The sequence below is a fragment of the Rhinolophus sinicus genome, linkage group LG05 (genome assembly GCF_036562045.2).
Source record: "Rhinolophus sinicus isolate RSC01 linkage group LG05, ASM3656204v1, whole genome shotgun sequence".
Classification (NCBI taxonomy): Eukaryota; Metazoa; Chordata; class Mammalia; order Chiroptera; family Rhinolophidae; genus Rhinolophus; species Rhinolophus sinicus.
The window spans coordinates 22406201-22432823 of NC_133755.1; the positions used below are offsets into that span (position 1 = coordinate 22406201).

General features: G+C 38.9%; 1 protein-coding gene across 9 annotated transcripts in view; it reads left to right on the forward strand.

The window, feature by feature from the left end:
• RASGRP3 (RAS guanyl releasing protein 3) overlaps positions 1-20913 on the forward strand; it is a 90675-nt gene extending 69762 nt beyond the window's left edge. For 8 of the 9 annotated variants that reach the window (XM_019741875.2, XM_074331891.1, XM_074331892.1 and 5 more), the window contains 8 exons: positions 1471-1548; positions 4282-4398; positions 7465-7580; positions 9960-10107; positions 14508-14544; positions 16599-16724; positions 17068-17432; positions 19108-20913. In XM_019741875.2, the coding sequence (XP_019597434.1) occupies positions 1471-1548; positions 4282-4398; positions 7465-7580; positions 9960-10107; positions 14508-14544; positions 16599-16724; positions 17068-17432; positions 19108-19116 (996 nt within the window). In that variant the 3' untranslated portion in view covers positions 19117-20913. The remainder of the gene's footprint in view (positions 1-1470; positions 1549-4281; positions 4399-7464; positions 7581-9959; positions 10108-14507; positions 14545-16598; positions 16725-17067; positions 17433-19107) is intronic. The other variant, XM_019741897.2, reaches the window with a different exon arrangement.
• Positions 20914-26623: the final 5710 nt, after the last annotated feature.

The following is a 26623-nucleotide window of genomic DNA, read 5'->3' on the forward strand; positions in this document are numbered from 1 at the left end:
AACAGTGACTAGAATGGTCCCTGGCCCACATTAAGTGATCAATAAATATTTGTTGAGTGAATGAATTAATGATTCAAAATGCCAATTTGTAATATCAATTTCTTTTTAAAATGAGCTAGAAGAAGATAAATCCTTGAAAGATATCCTTTGCCTGTGAATTTTATCTTGCACCCGCCTAAGCTCTATTTCCCCTCACTCTATACCCATATACCCATAGAAAACAAGCCTTATCTTTAGACAAAATGTTAGAGGAAATTTTTCACACCTAAATGGTCAAAGAAAGGACAGGCACTTGGTTATCTTTACTGCTGATGAAATGCTATGATTCGTCAGTTGTCTTAACATTGAACACAGGAATTACCCAGGCTTATTTTAAGTCTCATGACTTCTGTTTCAGGTGAATGAGATCATGCATTTTAAGGTTTTCTAGATTTCACCCATGCTCTCTGATGTTGGTCTTGCTGTCCATGCCTCCCCTGATGTTTCTTTCTCTCTTTCTTTGTCCAAGTCCTCCCAGTTAGGACCCAATCCACAAGCTTCTGTGAGAATCAATCCTGATCATTTCTGTCTTCAGTGGCCCTCACACATAATAATAATATTAGTAGTAAGCAATAATTATAACAGTAACATCAACAACACCAAAGTACATTTCTCGAGATCTTGAGAAACTGTATACCAGGTTCTGTGTGAAGCATTCTGCTTTACAAGCATTATTCCATTCGATCCTGACAAAAATCTAATTCAGTAGGGACTTTTCTGATCATGCCCATTTTACACATATAGAAACTGATTGTCAGAAGGAAAGAACTGGCTCAAGGTCACAGAGCTAACCAATGGCAAGCTCAGCATTTGAACTCAACTCCAAATTCTCTCCCTCAGGCTTTATACACTGTCTCCCTGAACAATTTCTCGAGCACTTACAGTGGGGCAACTTACTTCACATTTAGCATGTATTGCCTTTTGTTGATATAAACATATCTTTTTTGTGGCCAGTTCCTATTTATTCCAATAAATTGTCAAGCCCTTCAGAGCAAGAATGATTTTACACCATTTTATACCAGGACTTAACACAATACCCTAAAAGAACAGAAATCTATTCATCGCTCCTTTATTTCTACAGTCTTTAATCAAAGCTCTAACACAGCTTTTATTGCATTTACAAATCTTACTTTATGAATCTGCCTCTGCTTCTCAACATCATAGGTGCCTTATGTCCAGCTCAGTGCTTAGAAGCTGCTCAATAAGTATTACTGAGGAACTGAGTCAATGGTTCTGGATGCTGATGACCACACGAGGTTTAAGTTTTTCTCTTTTCAATTTCATTTTCCACCTCTGCATGCCATCTTTGTACTGTTCTGCATTCACTCAAATGATTAGACATTAGGCTTAGACATCCAGTTTGAAAACTATTTCAGCAGTGTAAATAAATATGATCCAACATCATTATTTATCCCTTCTAATTTGTTGTAGCTTTCTCTGGACCTCTATCACACAGAAGATGATATTTACCAACTGTCACTGGTGCTGGAGCCTAGAAATTCTAAATCGGTAGGTAATTGCTTTCTCTCTAAGGATCGGTGTCAAACACCATGGTTTGTCATGTACAGTAGTTGGCTGTTACAGTGGTGCTTTGTGACCTAAAGATTGAAGCATTTAAAAATCTATATTATTCCCATTTTAGCAATGAAACAGTTTAGCCCTGACTGTTTGAGAATTATTTCTTTACATAGGTTAATAAAGAAAAAGAACATTTGCAATTACTCTGTTTTATTATTGATCTAGGGGTTGTGTGTGCTTGAAAATTCACCTACGTATAGGACCAAAAAAAAGTGAACCATAACTCATCTTATTGAAGATCATTTAGATCCTTCCAGGCTTTTAAAAAAATCCCATTGAACATAAAATTAGAATTTATAAATTTTAAATACCCTGCTCATAATTCACAAATTTCTCTATTAGTGATTACCTCAGCTCAAAATTTCAATATCACATTGGAAAGTGTCTCACTTAATTGATGGCTAACTCTTAGTAAAGAAACATTGTATAATGAGATTGAGGAAACTGCTTTACTGAATGCGCACTGCTCATTAGTTTTATCAAGTGGACTGTGTCTTAGCTATGGTTTTGCTCTAATAAAAAATTATCTGAGTGCATTTGAAATTTACAATGAGGATGAGGTTTGCATGTTGAAGGCAAAAGTGTTTCTTTACTTGTTATACTATATCCTGAGACCAGTATTTTTTTTTTTTTTTTAATTTTTTAAATAAAGGTCTCATGCTTAGCTCCTTACCAGTTGAACTCCGGGGCATGTTGCGAGCGACTCTAGACCCTAAGTCTATTCATCTGTTATATTACTACCTACTGTGATTCTGAACCATGGGACTGAAAGAGGCAGAATGACTGTTGAGTGCTGTTCTCTGGCACTGGGAAGGCATGCACATGAATCTGAGTCAGTTGACCTGGTAGCATCTTGTTAAAATAGTGAGTGTGGTGGTTCCCTAAGCACATTCACCTCCTGCCAGTTCCCAGAAGCCCATCTCCTGGCGACAGTGCCGAACAGAGCTGTGTAGGAAGATATAGCATGAAGGGAAGGGTGGGGACCCAGACTCTGCAAAGTTTGCGTCACTAAGAGAGAGCTAGAGAGAAAGGTAAAGTTATAGGGGAAAAAAAAGGGAATTCGGAAGTTCCTCCCTCATTGCATAGCTTTGGTGTCATGAAGCTGACTGTGGTGTGCTCAGCTGTAGTGCACATGCGCACACAGCATTTCTACCTCTGACACCTTCGTTTACCTATAACCAGGAACCTTACTACCTGTTAGGTTGTCGGATGTCTGGCAGAGCATCAGATACACGTTATCTCATTAACTCTGTTAAGGAAACTGAGTCTGGTGGGCACAGGTCTCTGACCATGCCCATAAGTGGGAGAACTGTGGTCTTGCCTCAAGCCTGTCTGTGTGCAACATCTGTGCTTTTCCTACCGCAGGACGCGTGCGCAGTCTGTCATTTTCCCACCACTCCCTGTATCAGGAACAGGCTAGGAACGACCGAGCACACTTGGCAGATTTGTGCTCTTTAGATTTACTCAGTTTATTTTCAGGATAAATTTTTGCCAATTTTGAGGGACATTTCTATCAAACATAGAAAAGTATTTTTATTGTTTTGTAGAAGAAGTTTCAAAGCCCCTTCCAAGGGCTGAAATCCTATGTATCTTTACAAACACATTTCCCAATCCCTTTCCGTCTCTTCTCTGAGTGGAATGTCATCCTAATTTGTGCCTAACGTTCGACACGTGCTGGGAGCTGGATCACAAGTTCCGGTCAGGATAATATACCTGAGAGCCTGTAGCATCCATGCGCTTACCGTGGGTGCCAGTCGACCTCACTTAAACCGTCAGTCCCACTGTGAACCTTTTTCTGTTCATAGCGGCACACTTAGTGCCTCACTAGTTCTTTGTGCTTTGCTTTGCGTCTCAGGTTTTTCACACCACGTCTAGGTCAAACTAAATACTTAACAGTTCTGCTTATACAATAGTTAGAGCCAATCAACTTAAATATTTATGTTCTAATGACTTGGTACCCACTTGAAAAAACAACACACATACATTGAAATAAAAATAATATTTTAATTTCATTCTTAATTACAATTACTTAGGAATGGATATGTGTGCCTGTTGGGCACCATACGATTTCTTAAATCTTGGAATCAGACTGGATACTGCCACCCTTATTTCTTGTTGTACGTTGTTTTGTTTTTTTTTTGCTTCGGAAATATATGATCATTGAAAGAAATGTAGCACGATCTAATGGGTGACATGTGAACTACTTCAAGCTGGTAGTTTGCATGGTGTCTGACTAATATTAGATAGCACTGTATTTCCCTTGGAAGTTTGAAATATTATCTTTTGTATCCCTCTGAGTTCTATTTTACCTATTTTGTATTATACAAAATATGTATGGATTTTTATATAGGTGTTTAAAAATGTTTTAGTAATATTTGGGAAGCTTGGGTAGGAGTTTTAAATGGTCTGGGAGAGCAATTAATATCTTTTTAAAATAATAGAATCTAGGCTGTTGCTAAACAAAATGCACTATCCAAATATGTACGCAGTTACAGATTAGATTCCATTAACAAAAGTTTGTTTTCAAAACATTTAAGTGCTATATAAATGCAAGTTTTTACTGGTATTATTAATATACAAAATGTGTATGTCTTTCTTAGTGTCCCTGGTTCTAATTGTTCAAGGCCCCAGATAAAACTGAAAAATGTGTGTGTTTTCTGCCAGCAGCCTACCTCTCCTACGACACCCACGAAGCCTGTGGTGCCCCTAGAGTGGGCATCAGGAGTGATGCCAAAGCCAGACCCCACGGTCATCAACAAGCACATAAGGAAATTAGTTGAGGTAAGTGGTTGAGGGAGAGTAAAGAGTGAGCACTAGAAGGCCCCTTTCTTTTTCCAGAATATTCTGTAGTTGCCCAGGAATCAGATGGAGTCCATGAAAACAGCCCCCTGGTGGGTAACAGCATTTTAGCATACACTTAGCTCTACCTGGCTTCAGCCTCTGGGGGAGAGAATCTCCCCAAAAGTCCCCCTTTCCCCTTCTTGTCAGTCTGTTCTCAGTTGCCCAAATACTCTCAGATACGTACTTTCAATTCCTCTCTTTCTCCAGCATTTGACACCTCTGCCGTTGCCCCTGAAACTTGAGGGACTATTTGGGAATTAAAATCTCATTCAAAACCCACATGAGTCACCATAAGATGCCCAATGCATTGTTTACCTGAGGGTAGAAAAGATCCTATAAGTTGGACATTTTCTCTTGCTCTATGTATTTTGGGATCAGTGACACAGCAGCACAATGCCATTTGGGTCAGAAATACCATTTAATGAAGGGTCAGGCTCTGTCGGAATTTTCCATGTAGAAAGAGGAGTAGAAGCACCAATGTGGGAAAATCTCAGGCACTGGAAACTGTGATCCCTGATTAAAATTTACTTTAATAGATGGGTACAACCTCTGACACAATAGGATTGTGTCTGTGGGATACCGTGTACTTTTTGCTGAGAAAGGATGTTTAAAGAAAAAGAATGTTCTACATCTTGGATCATCGAGGAAACTGTGAGGCACTAGAAGAAGTTATATGGTGCATGTGAGGCAGCAAGGAAAGGTGTGAGGGAAGGTGATGTGATGATGTGGTAGTAACAGACCCAGCTTGGAACCAGGGAAGGTGGGTAAAGGATCTGCGGGAGTAGTGGGGTGGAGTTGCAGCTAAAGAAGGTCTGAAATCAAGAAGTGCAAGACAAATGGAACTATTCTCTCCCCCACTCTCCTCTCTGCTTTTCTCTGAATGCTCATTCCTTTCTTTGCAGACTGACTTTCTTTGCTCCCCATCCACACTGGGGAGTCTGTTTCTCCCTTCCACTCTCTTTCTCTCCGTCCCTCTCCCTACCTCCCTCCATCCCTCCCTGCCTCTGTGCCTCTTATACCTTCTCTCTTCTTTCCAATTCCAATTCCACAGGGAGGGTTGGCCCAGTCTGGACAAATTACCTACATTGGTTTAATCAAATGAAAGACTGAGTTTTATTATGAATTTCCATACTAAATTTTATTCCACAAAAAATCTTGTACTTTCAGTATAAATGTGGATATTAGACTATAAACAGTAGGCACTCCATAATAGCTAAATTTTAAAGCAAGTTTGGTTGTAGATAAATATTGATATTGGGATTACAACAAAAAGTAATGCTTTGTGATTTTGTACAATTCAGTTATCTATAGACAATTTATGAGTGTTAAACAGTCATATTTTAATTAAGTAATTTGTTCATTCGTACCTTGCCTACTTCCCAAAATATTACTCCTGAAGCAGCTTGCAACATAGGGCAATACAGATAAAATAGAATAGACAGAAACCATTGGAAAAAGGGAGAAAGATTTATTATAACTGGACTGCAGATCAGATATATGTTTACATACCTGTGTTTGCAGGGAGATCTTACAAACCTTTTTGAAAACCCAATTTAGCAGAGGTCAGTAAAAAAATCTTTTTAATTTCTCTCTGATTATAAAGAAAGTCAGAGTCATAAATATTCAAATATTGCATAAAATATAGAAAATGCAAGTTTTATTTTCAGGCCTTGGGAATTCTACTCTCTAGGGATAACCACTGATAATTTGTAAATTACCTTGTACAATTTTATCCCCCCTATACACACACACACACACACACACACACACACATTTTTGACCAAACTTGTTCGGTTATTTCCTTAGAACAATTCCTAGAATAGAATTACCATGTCAGAGAGTAAGCACTGAATGTCCTCCAAAAACACTGGCTATTTACTTCACCAACTTCATAGGAGAGTACCTATTTTCTCAGACCCTAGGAAATTACCAATTATTTTAATGTTTTCTAATCTAAGAGGTTAAAAAAACACATTTCATTTGCATTTCTATTATTATTAGCAGAATTGAGCATCTTTTCATGAATGTATTGGCCATTTCTATATTTACTTTGGTGATTGCCAGTTTTCCTTTTGTGTCTTTGCTCTCATATATGTTGCAAATAATTTGTTGTCATTTATCTTTAAATTTGTTAATTGAGCTCCTTTGATTCAGATATTTTTCATTTTATTGTAATAAATTATTTTTGTTTATGACTTCTGGCTTTGATGTCATGCTAGGAAAGGTCTTTCACACTCAAAAATTACAAAACATGAAAAATAATTTCATGTATTTACCTTTTGTGCTTTTATTGCTTAATTTTTTTACATTATAATATTTAATGCATCTAGAATTTAGTTTGGAGATAATTAATTTTGCAAGATTGTTAGTCATTTAACTCAACAATCATTGGATAATCTATAATTTCCCTGTGGATTTAAAAAAGTACTTTTTGATTTTCTAAATTGCTGTATAAACCTGGGTCTATTTCCAGACTCTACTCTGTAGTAAGTTATAATACCATGTTGTTTTGGTTAATATAGCTTTGTAGAATATTTGATAGGGCACATTGTCCCTCATTCTCGTCTTAAACAATTTTAGGCTGTTCTCAAAATGTTCACTTCTATTTGAACTTTAGAGTCTGTTTGATCATTCAAAACAAATTGCCACTGGGATTTTCATTGAAATTGTATTAAAAGTATACTTTAACTTTTGGAATAAGTTAACATTTTAAAGCTTCATTTTCTATTGTCATGGTATTGGCATTTGTGAATTCACCAAGCCTAACTCCTACTCAACCCTGAGGTCTGTTTAGCCCTCAATTTCTCCAGGAAACCACACTGTTTTTATCCTCAGCATTGTACTCATCTTGTTATACCATAAAGGCTCTTGATTTTGTTTTCTCTCACTAGATTCTAAGCTCCTTAAAAGAAAGGATAATATGCTAATTATCATTATTTCCCAATAATGAGTTCAGAGCTCAACTCATTATTGGTCATTCAATAGATATTTGTGTTTCCTTTGCAGTCTGTGTTTAGAAACTATGACCATGACCATGATGGGTACATCTCCCAAGAGGACTTTGAAAGTATAGCTGCCAACTTTCCCTTCTTGGACTCCTTCTGTGTGCTAGACAAAGATCAGTAAGTTTTAATTTTATTGTATTTTAGTGCAACTGTCCTGAAGCAGAAAATTATTATCAGAGGACAATAAGGATACCATTAATTTACATCTTGCCAGCTTCAACCTAGTGGGTTGATGAGTCTAACCTTTCACTAAATTTTTTCTTGGTGACTACAAACATGACTCATTGGATGGAATTGCAAGGCAGAGCACATTATCAGCATTGAGTACAAGTGCCCATTTGCAAATTAGCTCAACTATCCATTTCCTACATTATTTCCATTGCTTCATTCATCAACCCCAAAACTTCCATCAAAAAAACGTAGAGGAGAAATAAGGTTGGAGCTAGCCTGGTAGAGTCCTGAGTATCAGTGAACCCGAGGGCAATCTTAAAACTCACCAAGAAGTTAAGATTTATTACTATTATTATTATTATTATCACTTATGGTCTTCATGAGAGCAGGTGATGGCTGCAGCTAGCCAAGACATGTCCTTGCTTTGTTTTCTTTTTTTTCCTTTGCCAGCTCAAAGTTTGCCTTGATTAACAAAGGAAAAATATACTTCTCGTTAGCTTCAAAGAATTCTTCAAAAATTAGATGACTTTGGAGGCTAAAACCTAGCTCATTAAAAAAAATGATTAAAAAATAATTGCCAAGAAAGCCTGGTATTAATAATTTGATTAATTTTTAATTGCATGAGATTAGTTTGTAGTTTTAAAATTATCTGTAATGAATTGCTGGATTTTATATTGGTGAAATGTCCAAATTATATCCAATTAAAATCCTCTAATATTTTTAAAAAATTAAACCTGTAATTCAATACACCAAAAAAAACCTTGGTACTTTATCATAAATGTCTTAAAACCTTAATTGATTATTATATATCTCGAACAAGAAATACTTTTTAAGTGAATTAAATTATTAGCAACATAAGCTACATTTACAAAATAAAATTTAAGTTACCTGCAAACTGTCCACATCTTCCCTTAGTTTGTTGCTATGAGTGGCATGTGCATAGAACATAAACTTAGAATCATTTCCCAGTCTTTATTTCTTTTCTCTGCTGATTCTTTAGATGGAACCGAGACTGCCCCAACAGCTATAGATATAGATCTATAGAAATATATAGAACAATAGATCTATATCTATATCTATCTATATATTTTTTTTCTAAAACTGAAGGTTTTAAGTGTTCATAGCTTACATGATTTATTTTGTTAGTCTTGGATACGTTGATTTTGAGAGGAAAGGGGACCATCCAGGAAGAGATTGTAATAAGTTGTTGAAGATGTGGTACCAAGGTTCAGGAGGGAAGTTGGGGTGGAGAAGTAGGTGAAATCTTCAGCCTATAGGTGTGAGCTGGAGTTCCCGGATGTGTGAGCCAAGATGGGAGAGTGGAGAGGAATGTGAGCGTGGGGCCTGAGGAATGTGACTTTGGGGACTCCTCTCCCCACATGTAGAAGCTGAAAGGAAGAAGTAGCTCCTGTGGAAGAACCAGAGAAGGAAGAGCATGAGAGGCAGAGGGAAACCAGGGAAACACGGAGGTACATAGAGGAGTGAGTGTCATAAAGGAGACCTGTTCCCCATGTAACATGCTGCTAGCAGGTCAACAAGCGCAAGGAATGAGAAAAGGCCACTGAGGATGTCGTTGTGACAGTTTCAATAGAATGGTAGGGTAAGAAATATGAATATATGGAAGAAAGAGTAACAGAAGGGATGGAAAAAATGCCTAATGAATGCTCTTTGAAAACTTGCAGAGTAAGAGAAGGAAGAGAGAAAAGACAAGTGTTAGAGATGGCAGCCAGATTGAGGAAAGACAGTTTTTAGGAGGGTAAGTCCTGAGCATATTTGTAAACAGAGGAAGTAGTACGTGAAGAGCAGGAGCAGGACCTGGAAGGAGCAGTGTCCTGGGGAAGCTGGAGAGTGGGGGTGGAAGCATGATTTTCCCTGAGACAGGATGACTCCCCGATAGGCTTACCAGTGCCAGTGGCCTGGATGACATCAGGCTGAAGGAATTTGAGAATGGTGGGTCCAGCTATCAGTTTTCTGCCTTTCTCCAGCAACCTGATTCTTGCAAAGTCTACTATGAGGCAAGGGCTAGAATGGAGATGTCCTTCTGGAAGCTACTATTCAGTAACAAAGGAGACTTTCTGTGCTGCAGTGCGCAGGACACACACACACACACACACACACACACACACACACACCTGCATACTAAAAAAGCCTTTCACACTTAAAGCTGTCCTATGAGATCCTTTCCTCCTTTCTGATGTAACAGAAAAGTGAACATTCCCCACTGGCTTTTGGCCACAAAGGTTTGGGAGATAAATAATTAAAGTGTGGCAACCACTTTGCAATATGGAATTCAAAGATCCCTCTCTTCTTTGATTCTCTTCACAGGGATGGCCTAATTAGTAAAGATGAAATGATGGCTTACTTCCTGAGAGCTAAGTCCCAACTACACTGTAAAATGGGACCAGGATTTGTCCATAATTTTCAGGAGATGACCTATCTCAAGCCAACCTTCTGCGAACACTGTGCAGGATTTGTAAGTTTGTCTTCCATTGTTTTCTGTTGTACGTAGTTATTTGTGCAGCATTCTGAGAAGGTAGGAAAATGCTGCACTGAACAGAATCCATTGACTGCCTCAGATCAGAAGCAAAACATGATGGTTCCCTGAAATTGAAAATTAAATTAAAATCAAAAGCCAGATCTGCAGGTTCAATTATATTCTTTCTAGGAATGTAGGGCTAGTGAAGACAGAGAAGGTTGGTGAGCCCTGTAAATGAGCGATTTGTCTGTTAATCCCTGCTGGGAAATGTCATGACAATGAGCCCTGGCATTCGTCACTAATACTCACAAGAGGGTGCAATTAGGGAGAGTATTTGTTTTACCCAGTTCCTCCCAGTTCTTGTTTCATATGGTGTCAGTCACTAGAAATCCATCATGGCGCGGCTCATTAACTCATAACTGAAGAAAGGAAAAAAAAATCTTTTTGGAGGGAAGAGGAATATAATAATAAATAACATTTACTCAGCGTTTGACAGTAATGAAGTACTTCCACAGATATTAGTGTAATTAATCCCCATAACTAGCCCACAAGGTGGGCATTTTACTCTCCCCATTTAGCTATGAAGATAAAGAGGTCTAGTGAGGATAACCTCAAAATTGCCAGGATTGAACTGCCAATATTTATCAGAGCCAGGCCTCAAACGCAGGTGTTCTGACTGTGAATCCTGCTCTCTACCTACACCACTGCAACAAATGAAGATTATACATGTCATACACCCTCCCGCCCCCCAACATCTGATAATTCTTTACCACCTAAGGTCAGCTTTGGCCCTGGCATTAAGCAAAGACTCTTGGGCCCTGAGCGTCTTTTAGTTGATACCCAAGTTATAATAAGATGGAAAATGTAACACTCTAATTGAGGGTGGCCCAGCAGCCAAATGAATATGACTATTGTTCCTTTATCAGATGCCAGAGCTCAGTCATGTTCACTTCACTCAGCAGTCTTTGTTGACCTATAGCTGATATTATGTGCTACTACTAAATTACACTTTTTCCCATCCCATGCTTGAACTGGCTTTGGGGGGCCCAAGGGCAGGAATTTGTGTTCAAGCACACACCCCTCTGAGAGTGGGTTACCTCAAAGATGGCCCCAAGTGGTCACAGCAGCTGGCATGGTCAAGGGGAGAGGCCAACGTAACCAAGCTCTCTCCGTCCACCCCAGGCAAGGAGAGCTTCTCATACTTCACCACTGGGATTGCATCACCTGACCACTTTATTGTAAAATAGACACATCTTCTTTTACATATTTCTCTCTTATAATGGGAATTTGAGGATGTATCTAGACCCGAAAATGCTGAGGTGGGATGGGGTCATGTGTAACTCTCTCCTGCAGAGTGAGGTCCAGTGAATCTGTTAGGCCATGGCATGGCTCAGCCAAAAGTCAAGTTGAGACATTTGTCCTTTGGTGTGGTATGAGAGTTGGAAGGCCCTTATCAAATCTCAGGGCCTTAGCTCTGCTTCCCGATCCATCTGGATGTCTCTCCTTTCTATGGAGGCACTGCTTCTGCAGAAGCAGCAAGGTAGTGTTTCTCAGGATCTTCCACACGGACCTTCCACCTCTCAGAACCTTCCACTTCTCCCCAACTCATCAGGACAGTTTCTGATGCTAGGTTCTTGGTGCAGCTGTGATGAGGTAGATAGCTCAGAACTCGGAATCTGGAACCCTGGCTTTGGATCTCAATTCTGCCCCTTATTAACTCTGTCCTTGACCAAGTTATTGATGATCTTTGAGTCTCTGTTTTCCTATCTGTAAAAGGGGTTAATTCTTACCTGTCTTGTTGTTATGATGATTAAATGATATCAGACATGTTACATGTCACATACCTCAGAGTAAATTTTTTTTATTTTTTGGTTGTTAGTGTTCCTTGATACTTTTGGAGTTTAGTGGAAATGAACTCAAAGTTTTAATAGCCCTTTTACATTTTTCAAAATATATTTAATTTTATTGGTACAATTTAATTTGATCTTTATTCACAAATATTTTAAAAATCTGTTGGTTTTCAAAGGGATTTGTAAACATAACTCTCTAAATATATCATTGAAAGGAATTACGGGGGAATGCAAGAAACCCTTTTTTAGACCTAGACCACCTGCTTTTGAAATAAATTCCATTTTAAGGGTAAAGAAAACAAACACACTACTTGAAATATACTTATTTTAGAGTTAGAATTCAAGAACTGAAAGGATTTTGCTAATTCCCTTATTTTGAGGTCTGGAGAAGCTAAGTGACTTCCCTGAGGTCACACGGATCAGTAGGACCATGATTCATGTCCACGTCTCCTGACTCCCAGTCCAGTGGTCCTTACACCACAATCAGTCACTCCAACTCTTATAGCAGCCCAAGGTCTCAAATCAAAGGACTGTAGGAAATATCCTGCACAGCCTTCTAAGTGAGGTCACCTCTCCTGTCCTTGGCTGGCATGCTGACCTAGAGCTTCTTCCTGCCTAGTGTTGTCTCCTAGGTATTAAGTAAGCTTAGCAAGCAATGCCCTGGCTTCCCCTCCTGATAGGACTCATGCTTGGCTATATCTTTTTCAGCAGTTCCTGCACCTGTGCTATAATGGGCCACATCTGGATATTAGGATGCTTCTTAAATCCTATCCTTTCTTGTCCCAGATTGGTGGGTTTTGCTTATACACACCACACCCAGGAGCAATGGCTTCCTGTCTTTCCCTCAAGTCACACATTCTTCTCATTTCTGTTCTTACAAGCTGTGAGACCTTGTCAAGTGACTTCACTGCTCTATAGCTCAGTCATTTCATCTGTAAAATGAGAAAATTATCATTACTTATCCCATAAGGGTATTGTGAGCATTAAATGAGTTCATATACATAAAGAGCTTAAAAGTGTGCTGCTCCCATAGCACGAGTTTAAAAACATTAGCCGTCATCATTACTATTGTTATTGCTATTATCAAGAGCTCCATGAGGAAACAATTTCTTATCACTGTGAAGTTTCCCAGAAGTGGGACTTTACAAATTACATAATTTCCTGGATCATCACACTCACTTTTTATAAAAAAGAAGCTAATTAGATTCTCTTGAAGATCCTTATAGCTCTAACATGATGTGATTGCTCTGCCCACCCTCTTCCCTTCGCTGTATTGTCTCCTCCCCATTCCTCTTCCAGTCATGCTCTTGCTTCCAGTCAGTTGTCTTAAGAAGAATCCTTCTTGTCTCCAGAGCAAACTGTTGCTCTGTCCCAGGAGACATTTGCATCTTAACAATGTATTCTGAAGGGCCCAATAACTTCTAAAGTTCAAAGGAATCACTCTCCACTGGTGGAATTTTCTTGTCAGAAGGAGGGTGAGGAGCAGCCTTCCTGATGGCCTTGAATCACTTCACATTGGCAGCTACTTACTCTTCTCATAGGGCACTGATGCCGACACCCAGGGCATTATTCCTCTCTAATGCATTAGGAATGACACTTCCATCAGTCCCAGGAGGCCACCAGCCCTGCTTCTTTCAAAATCATTTTAGTAAGTAGATATCAGTCACCCAACCTAACCACCAAAGTTAGGTTAGGAGTGGGGCTTCTCCAGCTTGAGCTAAGACCATTTAATTCATCCATACTGTATGTTCCTGGTGTCTCTGGTACCCACGTGCAAGAGCTAAGGAAGGCATGAGAAAGAACACGGTAAGGCCTCTTCTTCATGAAGTTTACGGTGTGTCAGGAGGGCGAAGATACCACCACCAGGTTGGTGCTCTTGAACCACCTGGGCAAACATTCCCTCGCCGAACTGTAAGCCCTCACATCTCTCGTGAGACATTTGTCACTTCCTACATCCCACTTCCTATGCGGTGGGGAGAATCTGCGTCTTCTCTGCATCTCCCAAAGCCCTGGCACAGGCCCAACACTGAGCAAAGGCGGAGAATGAATACATGAATACATACTAGTTATTTTCCTCTTCTGTAGTCTTTCAAGGTACAAATGCTACTCAGAAAATAACCTAGCAAAATATCAGTGCCTTACCGGGATGCACACTGCTTAGGTTGCTTCCTTTCCCTCAGTGGGCACCAAGAGCAGCGTGTGATTAAAAAGAAGGCTGAAGACAGAGTGATAATGTCTCCCCCGTCACTTTTGCTGAGAGAGCATTATACGAAAGTCCAAGAAATGCACCAACGTCAGTTTCCAATCCCAGCTCCCATTTGGCTCCCAGAAAGAAAAGGGAAGCAACATTCCTGTTATCACCCCAGCTGGAGCGGGCTGGGAGAGGGTTCTTCTGTCCTACAGGAAGGGTGTCAGTCCGGGGCAGCTACATCCTGTTTGTACTCCGAGAGGCATCAGCTTCTTAGGATTTCCTTCTCTTTAGCCATCCTTGTTTGCTTTCCAGATTTTTCTTCAGGTTCCCTGACATACCTTTGTCTTTTGTTACAGCTCTGGGGCATAATCAAGCAAGGATACAAATGCAAAGGTAAATAAATGTTCCTTTGTTAAAATTTAAAGAATGTGACATTTGGGACAGGAATCAAATTTGTCTGATGAAACCACAACAGCTCTTGGCATCATGGAGAGCTCGGGTCTTTTGGGCCACTGGCAAATGAAGAGCTAATGTGTCCAGGAAAGGACTCCCTGGAATGTTGGAGAGCCCGACTGGATTTTTATAGCTTGTTAGAATAGGAAGCAAACCACCCCTATCAACCTGCATACAGCTAGTCCCCATCTCTAAAATGTCTTGTTGATAATCAGCATACAGTTAAGGTGGGAATTCTGAAGTGGGAAAGACCTAATCAGGATACTGTACATAGGAACTTTATCCTTCCGGGGAAAAAAAAGTATCACTTATTTCTGTAATACATATGCATTTCCTGCCACTGTCACATAGCTATTTCTTTCTCTATTAAATCACAGATACTGATGAGAAAAGAGGGAAAACCTTAAAACTTATTTTCGTCCCTTTCAATGAATTAATTCATATGTCTCCTCATTTAATTAAAATGTATAGCCAGACAACTGAATACATAAATATGATGAATGCAATACATAATATTAATGGGAATTTAGGGATATGTTTGCTACTTGTACACATGTGATTATTACACATTATGGGTAATTAAGAAATTGCCGAATATTTTATGCAGACGCTTTATACTGATTCCTTTATGAATCTGGTAATTCTCTTGAAAAAGATAATAAAACTACAAAAGGAAACACTTGATTACAGGATGACTTCAGATTAATATTGTTCCCTTGTGATGCCCTTGTTTCTCCAGCCATCTTTCAATATTTGGCCTTCATTTTGCATGAACAAGGAATTTCCCTGAACTTCAAAGAGAGTCAGGTTTTAGAGCTCAAAAAATACATTTCCTTTAGTTTTCTGTATCAGTCTTAGTCTAACTTGGATTTTTCTTTCAAGCAGCAAAGATACTATAGTATTTTACTGTTCAGCTATAAGTCCTTAGTTTTACTCTGGTTTCTGTCCTGTATCCCCTAAAAGATGTGCATGTGCACGCACACGCGCACACACACTATTTTGTGAAGATGAATATCTATGAAATCCTTGGATCATCTTTATATATATGGTATTTTCTCTTAAAGGCACAAAGAGTAAAAAAACTGAACATATTATAACTTGATTTTTCTATAATGTGATTACAAGTCCATTTGAAACAAGACCATTTTGGGGAAAATAGGTACTGGAAATCATTAGACAGATCTTCCTTGATGGTGAGAGACAAATACACTATTTAAAATGATCATATCTGTTCAGTGAATCTAAGGGAAATGCAGGGCTCTCATATGAAACAGTTGTGTTGCTATCTTCCAAAGTGGTCAAAATTTTCTACCCCAAGTAGCAATTAATATTGTACTTTCTTAACTAAAATATCCTAATGGGAAATGTCACAGAATCTGCTGCGTGCCATTTCAAAGTCATTGTCACATCTGGAACATGTCTGTTGAGCATGTGCCCACCTTGTTTTCTGTTTCTATGCAAAGAAAGGAGGCAGAATATATAATCTCTTGCCCTGGAAAAGGTTTTGGGAAATGAAGAAAAATTTTAAAATGCAGACAAATACTGAATAAAATCAGCAATTGATCTTGGGAGAGACTAGAAGCTGAGGCTTTGTGCCTCATTCTGGCTTAGGGAGCCTCTTTGTGGGGAACCCATCTTGGCCTGGGAAAGAACCCCACTCCCACATGATTTGCATTTAGTTTGGGGCAAAGGCAGTTCCCCACTCAGCCTCGCCCCTGCTTGTTGCCTCTCCAAGGCTTCAATGAATTGTGTAGAGGAAGAAGCGGAACAAATATAAGAGAACTTTAGGAACCCCAGGAAGACACGAGAGTCCAACCGACCCTTTTCCAGGCCATAGTCACACCCTGTGGGCCTGAGTCAGACTTTGAAATTCAACACAGAATCAAGGGTGGAGGAGGGGAAGGTGGACAGCTCAAGCACCACCCTGGAAACCCAGTCAGCACCAGACATACTTGGTTCACACTAATCATCTGTGATACTTCGGGATTTTTCAGACTGTGGAGCCAATTGTCACAAGCAATGCAAAGACCTCCTGGTTCTGGCCTGCAGAAGATTTGCCCGGGCACCTTCCTTAGGGAGCAGTCATGGATCGCTGCCTGGAAGCCCATCCTTGCCCCCAGGTAATGTCCTCTATGTTCTTTCTTTCCCATTGCAATTTCTCTCTGCTCACCTTCCCACACCTGGACCTCTGTTGGGTTCTGAATCTAAATCTGGTCAGAATCATTATAAACACCAAGGCATTCTCCAGGGTGAGCAGCAGTGGCCACACCCTTGAGTCCCCCTCGATTCTCTCTGCTTTCAGGTCTCACTAACATGCGACTCGCCTGCAACTAGTTTCATTCTGCCTCTGGTCCGTTCCTCTGGCACCTTGGCCCATCAGACGCCTGTTACTTGCACCAGCTTTGATGGTTTGCTACGAAGCAGTCAACTGTCAAATAATCACAATAATCTTTCCCTTTCCAGTGCAGGATGAGGTGTTCGAGTTCCCTGGCGTTGCTACTGGCCACCGAGACCTGGACAGCAGAGCCATCACACTGGTTACGGGCTCTTCTCGTAAGATCTCTGTGAGGCTGCAGCGGGCCACCACAAGCCAGGCCACCCAGACTGAGCCTGTATGGTCAGAGGCTGGCTGGGGGGACTCGGGATCTCACACCTTCCCCAAAATGAAATCCAAGTTCCACGACAAAGCAGCGAAAGACAAAGGCTTTGCGAAGTGGGAAAATGAGAAGCCCAGGGTTCAGGCTGGTGTTGATGTTGTTGACCGTGGCACAGAGTTCGAACTTGACCAGGATGAAGCAGACATGGGTGAGACCAGACAGGATGGTGAGGTCAGTGTTGGGTCAAACCACAAATAAAATCAGAAGGAGGAAGTTGAAAGGGGCTGAGATGAGTGTTGCAGTGAGTCTGGGAGGCAACCTGGGTGGTTTTGAAAGCAGAATGGTTGAGAATCAAGAAATATCACTTTTTTAGTCTTGCAATTGGCCATATATGTGACCCTGGGCAAATGGTTTTGTCTCTCTGGACCTGTTTCATATGTATAAAATTAAACTGGGTAAACTTAGTGAAGGTTGCCATATCTGTGTACTGAAATGATGTCCCAGGGACCCATGATTATCATGTATGTTCAGTGGACCAGTGTGTATACCAGTCAGCTTAGTTTCCCAAGTTAGAACCAGGGCCCAAACACAGGGGAGCCAGTGGAAGCAAAAGACTAATAGATATAGAAGGAAAGTTGGAAACTTTTGTCCCTATTTTAAAAAGAGGCTTTTGATACCATCAGGGAGAATGGGGTGGTGAGAATCAGAGACATGGGGACTTCAAGGTTTTGTATGCCAGGATCTGCCTCCACACAAAAATTACACTCCAATCATCCAAAGGAAATTGGGAAGCATATGGAATTTGTTAGAACAAGCTGAAAATATAAATTGATTCAAGATGGACTTAGATAAATTTATTAGTCAACACTTCATAGTGTATTAAGGAAAAGGATTGGGGGAAATTGGTGTCATATTCCTAACCTTTAAAGCAGTGTCATGGAGGGCAGCCATTTGCCTCACTACTGAATCATTCTCATGAACAGAATATTGGGTTAGGCAGAGATCCTAGTGGATCAAGCCAGGGCTCTTTATTCTTATGGGTGGTCCTTCACATTCCACACTCTTCAGGAGACCTAAACATAGTTTTCCATGATGAGAAAAACTCCAGTGACCTTTAACCAAAATTTCTCTAGCTCCTTCCTCATTGAGGACAATTAATAAGGAGACTGCGTGTTATCGTCAGTCATATGAAGTTTATTGTTAAGTTCCTGCAGAGCCATTTTCCCCTTTATGCTAACACCAACTGTTAAAAACAGCTTTATTGAGATATAATTTAATATTATTACCCATCTAAAGTGTATAATTCAATGGTTTTTAGTCTAGTCACAGCATTGCACAACTATCACTACAACCTAATTTTACAACAGTTGTATCATCCCAAAAAGAAACCCTGTACCCATTTGCGTCACTCCTCATCTCCCCCACCTCACTCCCACCCTAGGCAACCAACTAATTTACTTTCTTTCCCTGTAGATATGTAATATCAACTTTATTTTTAACACTTCCCCTACTGGTCGTCGTGGCAAATATGTATTTCAGTCCTATCCTTCCACTTCTTCTACTGGCCTAGCACAGTTCAAGTTGGAAATATAAAAGTGAATAAGAATATGAAAGTGAATAAGAAAAAGAAACCCCAACAAGGAGGCTTTCAGAGACCAATGTTTTATGGATCCCCCTTTAGGAAGCATTGTTGTAAGCATCCTTGCTAGACTCTATATGGGAGTCTTTAAGATTTCATATGCTGGGTGGACTACACGATCTTTTAATTCCCTCTACATCTTGAGAGGACAAAGTACTGATCATTTGAGATGATCTCTCGAATTTATCTGATAAACTACTTTCTAGGAACACTCTTATTGTATTAAATGAGACCCAGCCGTGCAACAAGTTCTCATTCATATTGCAGGATGGCTGACTTCAGGCTGAGGACACTGAAGGCAATAATGTTGACATTTGGAAGGAGCACAATGAGAAACTGAATAGTCCAGCGCTAAGGAAGTTATCTGAAAAGATATCTGGACGTTTACTGCCTTGTGACACCGTGGGACCTCCCTGATTGGACTACGGGACAGAGGATTTACCCTATGAACTATTTATTTCCTCCTCCCCTGCCCCTAGTTAGGTGCCATGAAGATTGTGTTATGTAGTTGATTGTTTTCTCATGTATCTTTCTCTAGAGCCATTCATATACGGGTGAAATGAAAGCTTTTGTGCATGTACTTGATACTTATTCTCTAAACTCTGACTTTGCTTTCTTTGTGAGAATATTATTTCAGTATTTTTATAAAATTGGGGGGGATATTTAATGAGGAGTTGATTTTGAGGTCTTTTTATGTGCTTTCTGGATGGGACCAGAACTTAACATTTTCTTGAGGGACAAAGATACTCCTCAGATCCTGGAATGCAGTGATTCTTCTAATGACGATCTGTTGCAAGGAGAAGCTGTTTACATTGTTCTTATCATATGGTTGCTATAATGATGTGTATGTAACAAGTCACGTGTTTATATATCATGTAAGTCTTACCAATTCTGCATCACTAGGAAGCTATGACACAACCATAAAAACTCTCCTAATATTTATAATTGCCATGGGGGAAAATTAACTATACTTGTCCCATCTGACTTGAGTTACCAATCTTTCTTAAAACTTCTACTAAGACTGCTATTAAGAAATGTGAAAAGCAAAAAATAACTCAAGCCTTTGTAGATAAAATTTAGGAAAAAAACTACCAACCAACCAACTACTTAACAAAATGCAAAACAACCAGCAAGTTTTAAAAACTCAAAATAGTTTTAAGAATTTTGTTTGTTAAAAAATAATATTTTGGGATGTGAAAGAGAACTCTTGTGCTCTTCCTAAGAAATTGTCATCCGTAATTAAAGAACAGAGATGGAAAGAAAATCATCACAAACTCTCTTTGATTAATATTTCATCTAAAATTTTGAAGTATCAATATTTTAAATATGTTCCTCTGACCCAAAACAACTACCTGTGCATCTCTTTCTTACAAGATAAGAGGAGAGAGAACTTGATTCAAGATGTTCAAAAACAGATGGGATTGAGCCTGTGATCTGCTACCAAGTGACCAGTCAGAAACTGGTCTGCATTTGGGAAATTAAGTGTATATATTCTACATAAGGCTGAATTCATTTCTATTTGGGGCAGTCACTTCAGTAAAAATAAAATAAAATAAAATAAAAAATGCCTTTCTTCTCATTTTCCATTAGGTAACTGACAGTTCTGCTCAGGAAACATCTGTTGAATACCTGCTCTGGGCAGGTCCTGTGCTAGATGCACAAAGACAAGGCGTGCTTGGTCTCTGCCCTCAGGAGCTCAGAGCCTGTGAGAATTACGTCAAGATGATTGCTTAAAATACGATTCCAAAATGGCTAGAAGTGATTTAATTGTGCGATTGAGAGACCAATTTGCAGAGATATTGCAAATTAAATGAGGGCATTCGTTGAGGGAGCTGTGATGAAGCTGGGTAATCAGAGAACTCACTTACCATATGCAAGCACCCCAGAAGGCAAACCGCCATCCCCAAATGTTGGTTCTATGTATATACACTATTTCTACTCATAAAGGCAATGAAATACATGTTAACAAAATTAAAAACAGAAAACAGCAATTTAAGTACAAGCAAACTTTCTTGTGTGTTTTTCTAATTTAAGAAAATTCAGGAAAAACTTGTTAATAAATGTTGGATTGTTCTTTTGCTATTCAGAGCAATTATTTTACTTGCCACTCAGTTTGGGTTATTTTTGAGTTTTCACATATAAGAAGAGTTTTATATTGTCAGCCTTCCTGTGACAAAGATACTAAATGTTCCTTGAGTAAAAAACAAATAAACACAAACAAAAAAGAAAATAAAGCAAACGTGTGTACATAGGTATATAAATTACATGTGTGTATGTGTATAAATATGTATATACACACTCTATTATTATTTGCAGAAATTTGAGTACATAATGAGCAGCTTTATAGTTTTGATTATATCATTTACTCACAACTAACGGTGACTGTGATGTTTTCAATCTATCAATTTCCCATAATGAATAAAATAAACAAAATAGGCAAACCCATGTTGGAGAAGAAAGACATTCCTCCAGACCTTCCTTTTGTAGTTTTTTAAAAAAATATATTAGTTTCAATTGTACAAAACAACAAACTGATTAGACATTTACACCCCTCACAGTGATAACCCCAACAACTCTACTACCCATATGACACTGTACATAGTTATTCCAATATCATTGACTATATTCCCTATGCTGTACTTTACATCCTGTAAACATATATATATATATATATATATTTAATTATAGTTGACATTCAATATTATTTCATATTACCATGTTTCCCCCAAAATAAGACATAGCCGGACAATCAGCTCTAATGCATCTTTTGGAGCAATAATTAATATAAGACCCGTCTTATTTTACTGTAATATAAGACCGGGTCTTTATAATATATAATATAATATAATATAATATAATATAATATAATTAATATAATATAATATAATATAATATATAATATGATATAATACCGGGTATAATATAATATAATACCAGGTTAATATAATATAATATAATATAATATAATATAATATAATATAATATAATATAATATAATATAATATAATATAATATAAAATACCGGGTCAATATAATATAATATAATAATATAATGTAATACTGGGTCTTATATTAATTTTTGCTCCAAAAGACGCATTAGAGCTGATGGTTTGGCTAGGTCTTATTTTCGGGGAAACATGGTAGTTTCAGATGTACAGCACAGTGATGAGACATTTATATAATTTATGAAGTGATTCCCCCGATAAGTCTAGTAGCCATCTGACACCATACATAGTTTTTACAGCATTATTGACTATATTCCCCATACTGTATTTCACATCCCCCTGACTATTTTGTGACTACCAATTTGTGTTTCTTAATCCCTTCACCTTTCTTACCCATTTCCTCAACCCCCTCCCATCTAAAAATCATCAGTTTGCTTTCTGTATCTATGAGTCTATTTCTGTTTTTTTCTGTTTTAATTTTACACAAATTTTATGACAACTATTTTGAGTGGGTAGTTTAAATAATATGAAGTGCTCCATTTTAATACTTGCCTGTAATCTTATATAGTTTTTTTTACTTTATAAAAATTTTATTTTTTAAAGATTTTTATTAAAGTATAGCTAACATACAATATTATAGTAGTTTCAGGTGTACATCATAGTTATTCAACATTTATACACCTAAAGAAGTGATCACCATGGTAAGTCCAGCAACCATCTGACACCATACCACGCTATCACAATATTATTGACTATATTTCCTATACTGTATATTATATCCCCAAGTCTTATTTGTTTTATACCTGGAATTTTGAACCTCTTATTTCCCTTTATCTTCCCCCCTTTTTAAAATTTCAATTACAGTTATCATTCAATATTTCAATAATTTCAGGTGTACGGCATAGTGGTTAGACATTTATATAATTTATGAAATGATCAGTACCCACTTAGCATATACATAGTTGTTACCATATTATTGATTATATTCCCTATGCTTTTCTATACATACCCATGACAATTTTATAACTATGAATTTGTATTTCTTCACCTTTTTCAACCTGCCCCAATATCCCTCCCATCTATCATCCATAAATCTAGTACCCACCTGACACCATACATAGTTATTACAATATTATTGACTATATTCCTTGTGCTATACCCTACATCCCCATGACTACCATAAAACAACAAATTTATACCTTTTAATCCCTTTTTTCACCCATCCCTAAATCCTCTCCCCCATATTTGGCAACCGTCAAAATGTTCTGTTTAATCTATGGGTTTGTTTCTGTTTCATTTGTTTCTTTTTTTCTTTAGATTCCAGTTATAAGTGAAATCATACGACATTTGTCTTTTTTTATTTGACTTAACTACACTCAGCACAATACCCACTAGGTCCATCCATGTTGTAGCAGATGGCAAGACTATTTTTTTATGGCTGACTAATAGTCCATTGTATATATGTACCACCTCTTCTTTATCCATTCAGGGACACCCAGGCTGCCTTCATATCTTGGCTTATGTAGATAATGCTGCAATGAACATATGGATGAGCACGTCCCCTCAAAGTAGAATTTTGTGTTTGTTTGGATAAATACCCAGAAGTGGGATTACTGGTCCTTTTTTTGTCTCGTGTTGTAGTCTGTTCTAAAGTCAATTTTGTCTGGTATAACTATTGTTACCCCAGCTTTTTTGCTTGTTTCTATTTTCATGAAATATCTTTTTCCATCCCTTTACTTTCAGTCTGTGTGTGTCTTTCAACCTGAAGTGAGTCTGTCATAGGCAGCATATGTTGTCCCAGAGACCCCTTAAACGCTCCTCATTTTTTTGAATTCTTTTTTCTTTTTGCTGTTCTGATTGGGTGTTTTGTGCTACCTCATCTTCTAAATTGCTGATTCGATTCTCTGCTTCATCTAATCTGTTGTTTATTCCCTGTAATATATCTTTCATTTCTGTTATTGCATTCTTAATTTCTGACTGGTTCTTTTTTATGTTTTCTATCTTCATTTTTATGTTTCCTATCTCTTTGTTGAAGTTCTCCCTGAGATAATTGAGCATCCTTATAACTTTGTTTTGAACTCTCAGTTTGGTAGATTGCTTGCCTCCATTTTGTTTAGTTCTTTTTCTGGAGTTTTGTTCTGTTCTCTTATTTGATACATGTTTCTTTGTCTCCCCATTTGGGCTACCTGCCTGTGTTTGTTTCTGTATATTACGTAAGGATGCTAGGTCTCCCCCAGTCTTAGTAGAGTGGCCTTATATAGTAGGTGTTCATGGTGCAGTCTTCCTGGTCACCTGAGCTGTGCACCCCAGGTGTGTCCCTTGTGTGACTCGTGTGTGTTCTCCTCTTGTACTTGAACCTTGGTTGCTACTTGCATGTCAATGGGAAGGACTGACCCTCAGGCCCATCGATTGTGAGGACAGGCAATCACTACAGTGGAAGAGTTGTGGTGCAGGGGCTGAACTTACAGAGCAGAATCTGCCTCTGTAGGCCTCTGATGCCTGCCCAATGCACCCCTTGGGTGGGTCATTTTTGGAGGCAGCTGGGTGATGCTCCAGCTCATTTTGAAACTGGTCACTGGGTGCGCCAGTCCCAGGGCCACCTAGGAAGGGACCCGCTGCAGGTCAAGTTTAGCCGCAGCTTGTGCCCCACCCAGGGCCATCCAGCAGGAACCACAAAGAGATCTGTATGTAGATGGCTGCCATCTGCGCCATGCTTGGAAGGGCCTGGAGAGGCCAAGCCACGTACCAAGGCCGACTGTTGCTAGTGCTGGGCTTAGGGCTGCTCTGCCAGAGGTACAGAACATGCTCAAGCCAGATGCTGCTTATTTGGGTTTTGTGAACCTTTGAGAGACCCTAGGAAAGTCTGCAGCATGAGCCAAGGCAGGAGGTTTGTACGAAAAAGCCACTGGAAATGGCCTGGGTGTGCCTGAAAGTTGCATGGGGTGGGGTATCAAATCACCAGGGCATGGCAAATGAAGGGCATTAGCAAACTTGATGGAGAGTCAGATAGTCAGATATGGCGGCCGCTTGCGTCTGCATGCTGGGAAGGGGGAGGGCTCAACAAAGAAAAAATGGCTTCCGCAAGCTCATCGGTCTGGGAAAAAGCTGCCTCTCCAGCTGTCTCTCCAGGCAACTCAGTTCCCAACCCTATGTTCTGGCCACCTCTCCATCTGCTGCCCCAGCGCTGGAGTTCACAGCCAGTGATTCCGTCGGTGAGTAAGTCCATGCGCCGGACCCTTAAGAGGAGCTCCTGAAACTCCAGCCACCCTCCATTTCACTCAGCTATAGTCTCTGCTGGTTTACACAACCAGAAATTATGGGGACTTCTCTCCATGGCACAGGAACCTTGGGTTGGGGAGCCTGATGTGGCACTGGGACCCTTTGCTCCTTCCAGGGGGGATCTCTGTCACTGAGATATCCCTCTGATTTTTAATGGTCACACACAGGTGTGCGACCAGCCCGTTCTGCATGTCTGCCCCTCCTACCAGTCTCGAGGTGGCTTCTTCCGTATTCCTCGGTTGTAAGGCTTTAGTTCAGCAAGATTTCAGGTGATTCTCAATGATGATTGTTTTGTAGTTTACTTGTAATTTTGATGTGGTCATGAGAGAAAGTAAGCACAGTGTTTACCTACTCTGCCATCTTGACTGGACTGTATTTTTTTCTGTTTTGTTTGTTTGTTCATTCTGTTCTTTAGATTCCAAATATAAATGAGATTGTATGGTATTTGTCTCTCTCAGTCTGATTTATTTCACTTAGCATATCTCTAGATACATCCATATTACTGTAAATGGTAAGATTTCATTATTTTTTATTGCAGAGTAATACTCTATTGTATAAAAGTACCACAATTTCTTTATCCATTTGTCTGTTGATGGGCATTTCAGTTGTTTCCATATTTTGGCTATTGTGAATAGTACTGAGGTAAATATAAGGGTGCATATATTTTTTTGAATTAGTGTTTTGGATTTCTTTGGATAAATACCCAGGATTGGAACTGCTGGGTCATAAGGTGGTTCTATTTTCAGTTTTATGAGGAACCTCCATACTGTTTTCCACAGTGGCTGCACCAATCGGCAATTCCACCAACAGTTCATGAGGGATCCTTTTTCTCCACATCCTCGCCAACATTTGTTGTTTGTTGATTTGTTGATAATAGCCATTCTGACGGGTGTGAGAGGATAGCTCATTGTGGTTTTTATTTGCATCTCTCTGATGATTAGTGACATTGAGCATCTTTTCATATGTCGGCCATCTGTATGTCCTCTTTGGAGAAATGTCTACTCAGGTCCTCTGCCCATTTTTTTTTAATTGGATTTTGTTTTTTTGGTGTTGAGTTGTATGAGTTTGTTTTTTTAATATGTATACATTTTGAATATTAACACCTTATGAGATGCATCATTGGCAAATATCTTCTCCCATTCAGTAGGATGTCTTATTGTTTTGTTGATGATATCCTTTGCTGGGAATAAACTTTAGTTTGATGTAGTCCCATTTGTTTATTTTTTCTTTTGTTTCCTTTGCCTGAGGAGATGTATCACCAAAAATATAACTAAGGGTAATGTCTGAGAGTTTAGAGCCTATATTTTCTTCTCGAGTTTTATGATTTCAGGTCTTAAATTTAAGTCTTTAATCCATTTTGAGTTTATTCTTGTATATAGTATAAGAAGGTGGTCCAGTTTCATTTTTATTTTCTTTTTGTATCCAGTTTTCCCAGCACAATTTATTGAATAGAATGTCTTTACCCCAATGTAAATGGTTTGCTTCCTTTGTCTAGCTTCCTAGATTAAACTACCACATAGGCGTGGATTTACTGTATTTTGCTGTGTATAATGTGCACT